Source organism: Chenopodium quinoa, unplaced genomic scaffold, assembly GCF_001683475.1.
Source record: "Chenopodium quinoa cultivar QQ74 unplaced genomic scaffold, ASM168347v1, whole genome shotgun sequence".
Classification (NCBI taxonomy): Eukaryota; Viridiplantae; Streptophyta; class Magnoliopsida; order Caryophyllales; family Amaranthaceae; genus Chenopodium; species Chenopodium quinoa.
The window spans coordinates 312,626-326,611 of NW_018744955.1; the positions used below are offsets into that span (position 1 = coordinate 312,626).

Consider the following 13,986-nt stretch of genomic DNA (forward strand, 5'->3'; position numbering starts at 1 on the left):
TTACGTCATGTTAATAATTTATGTTAAAATTTTCTTAAATTAAAATTATACTCATTCATCATTTGATCAACATTTTAAAATTAGTAGATGAAGAATATGCATGCAATTGTATTGGATCACAATGACGCGGTACCCTAATTCAACTTAATAATTATTCTCCATATAATTTGATGCCACTAGGTTAGACACACGTTATTATGTAATTAATGTAACAATCGTATAACATAATTTTAAATACAATTTCTAAGGTGGTGGATATGTATTCCATCCCTACTTCCAAATACTATATATAACGGGCATATCTCCTCATTATATTTCATCAAATTAAGTTTAAGCATCTCATCATACAAAATTTAAGCTAAGATAAGAAGAATTAGAAAATGGCAGAAAATAGGAGCTTGATGATTTTTAAGGTTGTTATAATGTTAAGTTTATCAACGGGTGCTCTTGGCTATCGAACTGGTGGTTTACGTGCTTTCTACTTTGTGCAACAGGTACATTTTTCATGTTGGTTTTTATCTTTTGCACTATTTGATACGAGGTAGTAACATTCTTTAATTTACACATTATTACGAGTATTATTTTTTCAAGTTGGTGTGCCCTATTGAACTCGTTAATTCATACAGTGGCTAGGATCATACTGTAACCAAAGAGGGACAAAATGTTGCGACCCACCAACCGGGAAGCCAAAACCAGATTTTACAATATATGGGCTATGGCCTTACTACAACGATGGTAGTTTCCCCTACAACTGTGGCGATGACAATTATGATGTTGGCCGGGTAAATCTTCTACACTAATGCATGCAATTAATCCTATTTAACCAATTCAATAATGATCATTTTGTGCAATTCTATAATTTTTTTTTTTGTTTAATTAAACCATTGACCGGATTAAAAATAATATTGACTTGCATGTTAAATTAAAAAGTACACCAAAAAATTTAGGTACACAAAAGTTAATGCTTAAGTCAAATTGAAGCCTAGATTAGTAGATTGACTAATTAGTTATAATTCTTATTTTAAATTCTAATTAAACTTTAATTTCTCTTAATTAATGTATAGATTAAGTTCATGGAGAAGAGGCTACAAGAATCATGGCCAACATTTACATGCCCACAAATCGGAAGGAAATTTTGGGTGCATTTGTGGAATAAGCATGGTACATGCACCAAAGACATTCTAGGTGAAATTGACTACTTTGAGGGTGCCTTGTACCTTAAGAAGAAGGTTAATATCTTACAAGCCCTAGCAAGGTATGGGATCCGACCGGATAATCGATTTTACCCTCTCAAGACCATCAAGACCGCCATTGCTAGAGCCACCGGGTTTCATCCATGGATTGTTTGTAACACAAATGCTCAAGGTAACAAGCAAATTTGGCAAGTCACTCTATGCTCCGATAAATCGGGGAAGAAACTCATCCAATGCCCTTACCTTCCTAGTGGACGTGGTAATTGCGACAACAATATCCAATTCTCTTCCTATTATTAATCAAGAAATTAAGACAATTAATTAATTGTGGTTAGTTATTACTTCAATTGTTTTGAAGTATAATTAGTATTAAGCTACCACAATTCCTATTGTCAATTATATTACTTTAAGATGTAATTCCCTTATTAATTATGTACTTTATTTCATCGTATAAGTTCAATAATATTCAACTAAAGTGTATCTCAATCTCTGAGACATTATGTTTTAGATTGTAGTACTCCGAAATATATTACCCTGTTTTTAAATAAACAAGTTAAGTCAACCTATGTGATTGTGAATTTGTGATCCTTATATTAAACAAAATAAAGATGATCTATTGTTATCATAATTTTTGAATGACGCTCAAACATGATTATTAATTAACATGAACAAAGTCGAAACTTATTAGATCAATCTGGTACAAAATCAATACAGTTCAATACGGAAAATAAATAACATGGCCTTGTACTATTTCGAAAACATGTAGAATTAGGGTTGTGTACAGGGAAAAATATTGTGTAGAACGGACTCACGTGAGTCCGTTCTATTATAAGGCTCGCGCGCGGCCCGGTTTTATATTCTTCTTCAATTCTTATTCTTCTTCATCTCTATTGCTTTCTTCTGCAAACCTTCAACCATGAAAGGACTCTCAACAATGGCGGCGACTTTCTCAAATTTCAATTCTTCGTCAAGAACTTGTATGACTTGTACTAATTTTCTGCACTGATGTTCCCAAATAGAAGCTTGGCTGCTTTATTGGTAAATATGGTAATATGAAGCGGAATATACTCTATCTGAGTCATCCTATACATATAGCTGTATTTTACAAGAATAGTCCATTAAAAAGCATTCATACAACTTGAATTGCATTATGTGCAGTAAAATTTCATTATCTGACCAAGCTTTTTAGAGTATATCGGAGTAACATGTTTGTTGAATATTTGATACTCCCTCGGTTTTTTAATATTTTTCGAGTACGGAGTATTAGATTTATTTTGTTTGATAATAAGTTATATTAGTCAGGTATTATATTTATTTTGTCTGATAATAGATTATATTCGTCAGGTATTAGATTTATTTTGTTTGGTAATAGGATATATTGGCCAGGTATTAAATTCATTTTGTTTGATAATAGGATATATTGGTCAGGTATTAGATTTATTTTATTTGGTAATAGAATATATTGGTTAGGTATTAGATTTATTTTGTTTGATAACAGGTATAATGGTCAAGTATTAGATTTATTTTGTTCGGTATTAGGATATATTGGTCAGGTATTAGATTTATTTTGTTTGGTAATAGGTTATATTGGTCAGGTATTAGATTTATTTTGCTTGGTAATAGATTATATTGATCAGATATTATATTTATTTTGTTTGATAATAGGTATATTTGGTCAGGTATTAGATTTATTTTGTTTGATAATAGGTATATTTGGTCAGGTATTATAGTTATAATGTTTGATAATAGGTATAATTGGTCAGGTATTAGATTTATTTTGTTTGATAATAGGTATATTTGGTCAGGTATTATAGTTATAATGTTTGATAATAGGTATAATTGGTCAGGTATAACAATGCCCGAAATATCTTTAAGGATAGTGAGCTTTTTCCTTTCAGCCAATGTAATACCAATCAAACTAAACGAGCAGTATTAGGTACTGTTGGAAGAGCTCTTGTACTGACACAACAATCTGCTTCAACCGTTAAATGCTCAAATCTTCCTTCTACTGTTGGAAGTTTAATTCCTATCCTGTTTTAGTAATAATTAAGATAAGATTAATCATAAATGCTTAAATTAATAAATAAATAAAAATTAAACAATAAAGTTAGTAACAAGGCAACTGTTACTTTGTTTATTAAATTTTCCGCCATTGTCGTTCTGGTTTCAAGTGATACCAGATTTTTGATCCAATTTTCTCTCTCCTATAACTTCATTTTTGGTGTAGGAGAGAGAAAGGTCAGAGTATTAAAGAATCGGTAGTCTCTCGATCTAGACTTGGAAGCTGGTCTTCGAAGCTCAACCTCCTTCTTCTGAGTATCAACAACAGCGAAGAACAAGCCATGAAAATGGAGGTAGACACGGTACTAATGCGGAGTTGGTGTCGCGGGCCTCGCAATCGGGTTTAGTCAGCCCGCGCCTTTTTGTTGGCCTTTTATTGTTGAGCCCGGTCTCACGTGAGTCCGGTCTCACACAAAACGCTTTGTGTGTACAGAATCAAATTTAACCTAACCAAAAGACCAAATTCTTTTAGTAAGGACTACGTATTGGAAAATTGTGATTAGCATTCTATATATACCAAGCATGATGATCGATAAGATACGACTAATGTTAGTATTTTAACTAAAAAACTATAAAAGTGCATAAGTAGTTATAACTTATACTTTTGCTAAAATTAAATTGACAACCTTGAATGTATAGACTATATAATATATTAATCCAACTAGCTACTCCACTTGTTTGATCTTTCCTTCCATTTTCAGCTTTTGAATGTCTCCTTTTAAATTAGCTATCATATTTTTTTTCTTCAACTCAAGGAGAATATGGGATTACTCCAATATCAACCAAAAGAATATACTTTGTAATACACAAATTCACTCCAAAATTAAATAGATCAATTGCGGATTCTTCCAAGTTCCTATATATTCCCCCATTTCTAGAATGGTTGACTGTATATATTTTGACTTTTTACATTAAGTCAATTCAGCTTTGCATGTCAATGCCTGAGAGTAGAGCTAGGGAGAGGTAGGGATATCCCCCTAATTTCAAACAAATGTAGTTGGGGTTCGAACTCATAACCTCAAACTAACAAAGTGAGTTATAGGATGAATTTTTGCACTACGGTTTTTGACTAATGTACTTTGTACTAACCGATACTTTTTTTTTTTGAAACATATCACTAACCGATATTTAAACCGCTAACCAACCCATAAATATGGAAATGAAGGTAGCAATTACGGAATAAGGGCAAAAAGTTGTGTCTCTCTCGACGGAGACTGGGAACCCAGGCCAGGGCTGCATAAGTTAAGAAAAAAAAAATCTGTTCAGCTCATTAACAGATGAAACGTATTATTGGGCCAATTGAAACCCATGTTGTGAACATATTGGGCCAATTGAAATCCATGTTGTGAACATATATTGGGCCTTGTTCCTCGACCTAATTTCACTAGTTTAGGAATTAGTGGGCGTGGTTTGATACTTTGCATTGATTGTCTTGGATATTTGGGTTGTCCAAATTCTCTTACAAATATGTACACTTGTAATATAACAGCTTTATATATCTTCATAACAGTTGTGGTCTTCAAACATGTCTTAGTTTTTAAACATAAACTTATCTCGATTTATGTAATAATTATAAAAATGTGATATTTAAAAGTTGATAATGAATTGAATTTAAGAAAATCAATGTGATATTTAAAAGTTGATGATAAAACAAATTTAAGAAAATCTCACACGACTATAGTATTTCTCATATACTATTACTAATGATATATGGTGATCAAAGTTATAAATATTAATTATCTGCAATAGAGCAAACACAAAATGATAGTGGGAGCAGAGTATCTTTTAAAGTTTTATATCTTCAGGTAGCCTTTCTAGATCAGCCACTATCATCAACAACAAGTCCAATGTCCTAATGTTTTTCTACGACAACTTAGGATTTGTCCCATTCAGCTTAATTTTAGTTCAGTTAAATTTCTAATTTCCTTCTCTCATAAACAATTCATTTTAGCTTAATTCATTTCAGTTCATTTCGCTTATTTCACTAAATCAAACAGACCCTTATTTTATAAAAATAGCATTGTTAAGTGCCGAAGTGGTAAGGTACGTAGTTTTGAGTTTTCACTTTCTACACATATTTTTTCGTGTGACTCAATTATTTGAGTTTTAAAATCCGCACACTAGAAGAATTTATTTTTATTTTGACAATATTAGAATTTATTTTTATTTTGACAATATTGTGAGAAATCACTCTAAGAGAAATAACACTTGTTTTTAGTACGTTTGATTAAAAATCAAATTTGGTTAAGTTATTGCAAATTGCCACGGCCAAAGCCATAAAACTCCTGGTTTGGAATTTTGGAAACCATAGGCAGTGATTTGGCCGACATGTTCCTCAGTAGAGTCAAAAGTTGGAAATTACGTTTCGCACTTAGATTTTGATAAAAAAAAAAAAAATTAAATAAATAAAAAATACTTCCACCACAATTAAAGACAAATTAAAGCACAATAATAATCGTGTAATGATAGTTTGTTGGGTAATCCTCACATGATTATTACAAATTACTAATCCTTTTACATGCACGTGTCTATTACTTATTGTGTGTTCAATTCACCTGATTTTCACTTATCTATAGTTATTACAGTAAAATTTATTTTTGTGGTAATTTGTACATGGTTAACCCTTATTAATTACTAAACTAAACTTATATGAAATTGTAAAATTTGAATTAAATTAAGTGAAAATAAGGTGAACAAAATAAATCCTTATCTCCCAAGCCCTTACTTAAGGTGAATACTTATTTTATTTTAATCTTCAATTCACAACTACACCAAACTTTTATGTAAAATTTGAAGTTCAATTAATTATATAAGTTTGATTATGGGAAATTAAGTTTGGATAAGGTTTTTTTTTTTAACTCTTGACAATTTGACATAGAGTTTAGACTAATATGTCAATTTTATGTACTCCCTCCGTCTCCGAAAGAACGATCTATTTGGCTTAATTTTAGTCTTAAAAGAATGATCCAATTATTTTTCCCAATTTCTATTCATTTCCCTTCCTTTTAAAAGTGTCAGCTTGGCAGTGTTGTGTATTTTAATTATATTGGTTGTTGTAAAACAATACTCCGTACTTTAAACTTATTGGCTAATAAAACATCACATGGATTAGTGCATTATTACATCATGTTTATTGTATAGGATAAAGATAAAAACTTAAATGTAGGACTTTCTCTCTCTAGATATTAATTGCAAACTATTGTTGATTTCTGTTTTCCCATACATTTGTACTTACAAATTAAGTTTCTTATTACCTGCGAAATCAATCTAAATGGATCCTTCTTTGGGAGACGGAGGGAGTACATAGTAAAATACTTTATAAGTGAAAAGAATGCGAGCCAGCCTAATTTAAGGCTTTATGTTGCACCTTTTTTTTTTTTTTGACAAACTTTTTGTGGGGGGAGGAGATCAGAAGAGATTTATAATTTATATAAAAAGGCACTTTCATATATAAAAAATATAGTTTTTTAACCAATAAAAAAAAATCTAGTAAAAAAAAATAATAAATAAATAAATTTTCTCTTTCTTTAAATTATATTGCACTTGTATGTACGGAGTATAAATTTAAAAAACAAACAAAATTATTTTAAAATGAATCTACAATTATCATTTTATATATTTATGATAGCATAATTACATTATACATTGAGGTAAAAAAAAATGCCCAAGTTTAACTGAAACGTAAAGCTAAGGGTTTGTTCTCATACGATTATTTTCAGTTCAATTTTAATAAGTTCAGTTCAGTTCATCTCTAATAAGTTCAGTACAGTTCAGTTCAGCTCCTAATTTCTTTCTCTTATTAAATATTCAGTTCAGTTGAGTTCAGCTCTAATAAGTTCAGTTCAGCTCATTTCAGTCAATGAGAACATGCCCTAAATCATAACAATTTTTTTATAAAATTTAAAAATTGGTTTTCTAACTTTTCAATAAATTTCTCCAAAAGTCTAAAAAAAAATATTTTTATAACTTTCACTTCTATACTATTTTCTTCTATCTAACTATACATAATACATATATACTACGGAGTAGCACAGATGCACTCTAGTAATAATCCATAAGTCCATAACCCTTATAAAAGCCAAATTGGGTTGAGGTAGTTTTGCTTTGGAAAATCCTTATGAACAGTGCTAGGACGTTTTGATCAATGATGAATTGTAATTGGTATTAAAAGAGGTGTTATTGTTAAATGCCCTTTTTAGAATTTTGATGATATTTGCTTGAATTTTTATATGGGTTAGAGTTATATGAGTGTGTTTTGTGGCCTCGATGCTACTGCTTGATTCTATGGTGGCCATTACTAGGTTGCATCCGAATCGTCTGGTTGCTGCTCTGTATTAATCCGGCGGCTAATTATGGTTATTTATTGTTGTTGCTGCAGAACGGTTGCTCTTGCTGGATCCATTTGATGAGTCTTTTCCCCAAATCCATGATTCTATGTTTGTGATGTAAGCTTCCCAAACTTTTTTTTAACCCCCTAATACGAATGTCCTGACTTTCCTCTAAGCTTGATTGTTGCATCAATTGAAGTAATGCATTATTTACTTATTTATTTATCTATTTTAAAACTGAATTACTGGAACCAGCAGGGAAACCATTAAAGGAATCATCAGAACTGAAACCTTCAGGCCAAGGTTCCTTTTTAAAAAGGTTTTAGTCCAATGGATTGGGTCAAGCTTACTCGTACGCATCCTGACCTTGCAGGTTGGTTCATGTAGTATATTTTTGTTGAATTGTTGTGTATGGATGAATTTGCTTGGGGGTGTTGGGAAGCCTGATAACAGACAGGAGACACCCCACCTCTCAACCCTTTTTAATTGATCAAATACCATAACTGTGCATGCAGGCCAAGAGTTAGATGTCTTGCTTTTTGGTTATATTAAGTGATCAGGAATGCTCCTTAATGTTAATTTTTTGTAACTGTTAATATAGGATTGAATGGCCAGTCAAATAGGAGGCTTATACCTATGAGTGAAGTAAAACAACATCAATCAGAAGGCACCATGTGGACAGTTGTGCATGGACGTGTGTATAACACTTCTCCATACATGAAATTTCACCCTGGAGGTATGGACACTGTTTTTGCTGTTAGCTATGTACTTTATTTGTCTTCATTATTGTGCCCAGTTTTATCTATCTTCGTTACCATCCATATGCTATGTTCTGCCTGCTGTGAGCAATATCCTTGTTACCATCCGGAAGTTAATTTTATGTTCTGTCTGCTGACATGTTTGCATTTTAAAATTTTCTTTAATGAAATGCACACTGCTTCTGCTGTTTAAGGAATTCAATAGGGGAAAAAAACAGGGTCCATTGTATTAAACAGTAGTCAGTAGATAAAAGAATGCCACCTATGGGAATTAGTATGGGATCAGGAAGAAGGGTACAGGCTGTCAAAACCTGGAATTTGATTTAATTTTTTTTATTTTTTTTTTAATATATATGCTTAGGTGCTGACTGCTGAGTCCTGTGGTGATTTTGGAAAGAATTTCTGCTGAGTTTTATGGTGTGTTAGAAAATTATAACCTTTGCATAGATGAAATAGCAGGAACAATTAGTGTGACTTTCATAATAGATAGGATTAAACAATGGCATAATAGACAAAGGAAGACCTTATTAGTACTCTCAACCATGAAGCCTTAGCTTCCACGTGTAGCAATGCCCCCATTTATATTGCAAAAATTTTCATGAAAACTAGATACAATGAGTGATCATAAGCTTTTATCTTTAGTTGGGCTATCATTTAGTTGGCCTTAACTTCCAGGTGTTCTAAGCAATGTCCCCATTCTTATTGCTTCAGCATGTCTACCAAGTGAACCACAATAAATATGATGATTATCTATAGTCTGAGCAGTACAAGTGTACAACCATACCCTGTGTCCCTATCACCGCTTATAGCCTTCTTTCCTGTATTCACCAGAAATGAATGTGCTGGCCACTGGGTGTTGCCCGGCGGTTCTCAACTGTTCATATTTTTGTAAGGATATAAATAGCCTGAATGCATTCCCCACAAATGGTCCTTATCTGGCGAAATCTCTGGATATCATTATTTTGGCACGATGCTTTACTTTATCTAGGTTCCGTATTCCCATAGATCAAGTGTTAAATGAATTAGACTGAGTAGGTTAGAAGGCTTTCTTTTGAACCTAAAGAGGTTCGTCTTGCTTTAATGCTTTGTGGCTTTGTGCAATTGAGATGATGGTCAAGAGTGTATAGTAAGTATTATACCCAAGTACACGCCTTTTATAAATTGTTCAAGACCATTGCCAAGCAGCTAGGATAGTTGACTACTTATATAGATAAGACTTATCACAATTATGTCTTACTTGTATAGTTTCGTGGGGCCATATAATACATAGCACTCGGAGCATTACCCATCCAACATAGTCTATCTCCCTCCCTTACTCCCTTCTAAGTTATTATACTCCTGATGCATTTTAGATATTGATAAAGCTTTATCTTTATTTCTCCTTCAAACTGAGGAAAGCTCTTATCAATTAGTGCTACCCCACTCCCCAACACTAAAATAAATTTGAAGTGAAAATGATTGTTCCATCATAAAGTTATTTAGTAGTAAAATCTTAGATGACTATGTTGTCCCTTGAAAATTAGTGGCCAATGACACTGCTGTTGAAATGTTTGAGTTATATACAAAAATAACCTTTTATTTATATTTTATTTTTTTAAGATAAAGAAATAAATATTTTTGTAATTTTTCTCTTTAACTTGATGCATGGTTCAATATTAATCTTTAAACCCTAGAAATAATTATAATGTATGTCCAATAGGAAAACAATTTAATTGAATTTGATTATTATATTGATTGGAGTGGAGAAGCAAACATATAGAAATTAAAATTTTTTAAAAAACCTTTCTCTCCAAAATTTGAAGTAATAAATTCAATGTTGAAATTAATCATCATAATTTAATTTATAAGAGGATTTACATTAACAAATGGTATATAGTAGTTCAATGAATAATTAATGTATTAATATTAAGTCACCTGTGATAATTAAATAAATACAATTGCAATTCACCACCATTCAATTATATAATAAATCACTAGCTAGTACACATCGTTTTATTACGATGAAAAATATAGATGTGTCCGGTTGCATAAATAGGCTTTCGCATAATTTTTTTAACACTTATAATGAGAAATCAATTGTAAAAGCTCTATCTACGTTCATGTATATTTGGTGGTGATGTCTTTAAAAAATGTACAGGAAGAAGCCCTAGAATGGAAGAGATGCCGGAGAGCGTACGGAGCAGTTTGGGACATAGCAAATCCACCAAGGGGTCCTCTAACAGTGAGGTTCTTCTTAGATGGAAGTGTAAGTAAGAGAGCTAGATGGGTTTTGGTTCCTAAATTCATCCTTACTTATTGGCAAGCTGGTGTTGCTTATGATACTTCTATTCAACTTAAATAGATAATTTAGGGCTACTTTATTCATGTTTAATTAATTATATATATGCTGGATTCTTAATTAAGATCATGAATCATTGTATGATTTTGTGGAGCAATCCTACTTAATTAATTTTTTTTTTTGTTTTGTTTTATTTTAAAAGCCACAATTGGCATCTTTAATGAGTGAGGGGTTTGTACTTTGTATTGTATACTTGTATTGTGTGAGAACCATGCGTACTTTAAATCGTTAGTTTAATTCTGCCATGACTGTAGATCCTTGCTTTTACTTTCCTAATTTATTATTTGGCATAATATATATACAAATCATACTATTGAATTTGATTTAATATTGCACATACCAAAGTTGTATATCTCTACTAATGGGCATAATCTGAATATAAAGCATGTGATCAATATAAATTTATCATTTGATTTCCAATTTTATTTAATTTTAGGGCGAAAGCATGACATGTGAGTTTTAACTCAAATGCAAAACAATCTATGAAAAACAAGAACAACATACTTTTTATAGCAACATCCGTAAAACCCCACTTACAAGGTCACACATAGATTGTATACTTCATTTGTTTTTAGGAGTGAGAAGCTTATTTTCGATTATTGTTTTATCCTTTTTCACTTATTCGAACTCAATTTTGTCACAACATATATTATCATACAACTTTTCGGTGTAGCAAGTCACCCCGTGTGGTAGGGGTTACCCGAGTTATTTTGTTAGGGTTTATTCGAGTTATGCAGTCAGGGGTTACTTGAGTTACTCGGTCAAGAGTTACTTGTAGGGTTCAGATAGGGGTTACTCGAGAGGTTCACTCGGTTAAGGGTTATTTGAGGGATTACTCAATCAGGGATTTACTCGAATTACTCGGTCAACGGTTACTCGAGGAGTTTCTCGGTCATGGGTTACTCGAGTTACTCGGTCAGGGGTTACTTGAGTTACTAGGTAAGGGGTTATTATAGGAGTTCGGTCAGGGGTTATTTGAGTAATTCGATAAGGGTTACTTAAAGAGTTCGATCAAGGGTACTCGGTTAGCGGTTACTTGAGGGTTCATTCAGGGGCTAGTTGAAGAATTACTCAGTCTAAGGTTAGTTGGTCAGAGATTACTTAAGATAGAGGAGGAGAGGAAGGGGAGATGGAGAGAAAGGTAAAGAGAGGTAGAGAAACAAGGACCAAATCGAAAAAATCATCGAGAGAGAGAAATAGAACTAGGAAAGTGAAGGGTTTGAAAAGAAAGACAAAGAGAGGCTAAGAGATAGGGCAGACCGAAAGATAGAGATTCCAGTTCAAAAGAGATAAGGGGTAGGATAGAAGAAGGGATAAAGGCCTAGAGAAAAAAAATTAAAAAAAAATGGGAGAGATAGAAATATGGGTTATGAAGGAAAGAGGATGAGATAGAAAGAGGCTTAAAAAAAGATATAGGGACAGGAGAAATGCAAGGGGTTGGAAGAGAAATAAATGGTGTGATAAATAGGGAATATAACTAAGAGAAAAGGATAGAGAAAGAGTATATGATATAATAATAAAATAAACGAAGGAGAAGGCTCGAGGGAGAGAGAGGGAGTAAGTGCGACCTATAATTTCCTATTATTGTTTTATCTTTTCTCACTTATTTGAACTCGATTTTGTCACAACATATATTATCAAACAACATTTTGGTGCTGTAAGCCACACTGTGTGGCAGGGGCTACCCGAGTTATTTTGTTAGGGGTTATCCGAGTTATGCAGTCAGGGGTTACTCGAGTTACACAGTCATGAGTTACTTGTGGGGTTCCGATAGAGGTTACTCGAGAGGTTCACTCGGTTAAGGGTTACTTGAGGGATGACTTGATCAGGGGTTACTCGAATTATTCGATAAAGGGTTACTCGAGGATTTACTTAGACATGGGTTACTCGAGTTAGTCGTTCAGGGGTTACTCGAGTTACATGGTAAGGGGTTATTTAAGGAGTTCGGTCAGGGGTTACTTGGGTAATTTGGTCATGGTTACTTAAAGAGTTCGGACATGGGTTACTCGGTTAGCAGTTACTTAAAGGTTCATTTAGGGGTTAATTGAAGAATTACTTAGTTCGGGGTTAGTCAGTCAGGGTTACTTAAGATAGAGGAGGAGAGGAAGAGGAGAAGGAAAGAAAAGGAAAAGGAAGTAGAGAAACTAGGGCCAAAATTTTGATGATATTTTGGAAAGATTTAAAGGTTAGTCTATTTTGGGAGAATGGAGCAAAGATTGGTTTGTTGTTGTTAAATTTTCCTTTACAAAAATTAAGCTAGCATGTACAATTCATAAAAACTAAGCTAAATAACTAACTTATACGTCTTGCTAATAATTTTTTTAATAAGCTTCACAAACTGGTGCGCGCGCAACGCGCGCGGTGCAATCGGACTAGTAACGGAAAAATCCAATCTTTAGATAAGTTCAAGGATATGTTATTTGGATATTGTAGTAGATGATGTTGTACAGGTGGTGCAACACCAATAGTGGATTTATAACTTTGACAACAACCAAAAAAAAAAAAAAAAAAGAAAAAAAAGTGAAAGTTGTCTGCTGATGAACTTGAAAAAGCACGCAACAAAACATATCCTTTACACCTTTACAATAGGCAAACCCCAATTTAAGAAAAGAGATAATCATTGTGTCTTGTTTTAAGTTTAGTGTAAGTTTAAACATCCCCTTCAAAGAAAAAAAGAAAATAGTTTTAATTTGTTTAAATATATTTCCTCATTATCATATATACTTTACAAATTGTATCAATAGCCAACAAATTTAATGATGAAGACCTTTTTCCGTTGGACGTTATGTTACATACAAAGTACAAAATGCTACGGATTCCCTAACTTCCATTGAATAATAATTTAACAGCAACTTGATTTGCAAAATTAGAAATTTAGGAGTTTAGGTAACAAATGGGGTTTAACTACTTCTTACAAAATATTGTGTTAGGGCCTGTTCTCTTACGTTGAAATTCAGCTCAGTTCAGTTCAGCTCAGTTCAGTTCAGTTCAGTTCAGCTCCTAATTTCCTTCTCTTATAAAATATTCATTTCAGTTCAGTTCAGTTCAGCTGACTTCAGTCAATGAGAACAGACCCTTAGAGGTATAACTTTTATGTTACTGGGTTTCCTGTTGCCAACGGCCCAAGCCTGGATAAAACAGGAGGGTTACAGTAGACCATTAACAGCCCATGTAAAACTTTATCACATCGCTTGACATGAGGCAGATGATTAAGAATAGTACTAGAATGGATGACCTCCGGGTAATCTTCATGTTGGTTTATTTAGCTACCATCACTTATGAGATTAATCGATTAAGGCATTCAAGCA

At 32.7% G+C, this 13,986-nt stretch overlaps 2 protein-coding genes across 3 annotated transcripts; both read left to right on the plus strand.

The window, feature by feature from the left end:
* The first annotated feature begins 334 nt into the window (after positions 1-334).
* On the plus strand, positions 335-1,663 carry LOC110706290 (ribonuclease 3-like). The gene is made up of 3 exons (XM_021884184.1): positions 335-494; positions 627-782; positions 1,065-1,663. The coding sequence occupies exons 1-3, from the start codon at positions 381-383 to the stop codon at positions 1,491-1,493; spliced, it is 699 nt and encodes a 232-aa protein (XP_021739876.1). The 5' UTR covers positions 335-380; the 3' UTR covers positions 1,494-1,663.
* Positions 1,664-7,329: 5,666 nt separating this feature from the next.
* On the plus strand, positions 7,330-10,929 carry LOC110706321 (cytochrome b5 domain-containing protein RLF-like). 2 transcript variants are annotated; one of them, XM_021884222.1, is made up of 4 exons: positions 7,330-7,699; positions 7,838-7,955; positions 8,184-8,318; positions 10,478-10,929. In XM_021884222.1, exons 2-4 carry the CDS (start codon positions 7,913-7,915, stop codon positions 10,591-10,593), a joined length of 294 nt encoding a protein of 97 aa, XP_021739914.1. In that variant the 5' UTR covers positions 7,330-7,699; positions 7,838-7,912; the 3' UTR covers positions 10,594-10,929. The 2 variants fall into 2 exon arrangements, with proteins under 2 accessions (XP_021739914.1, XP_021739915.1); XM_021884223.1 differs by having other exon boundaries at positions 7,841-7,955.
* The last annotated feature ends 3,057 nt before the right edge of the window (positions 10,930-13,986 follow it).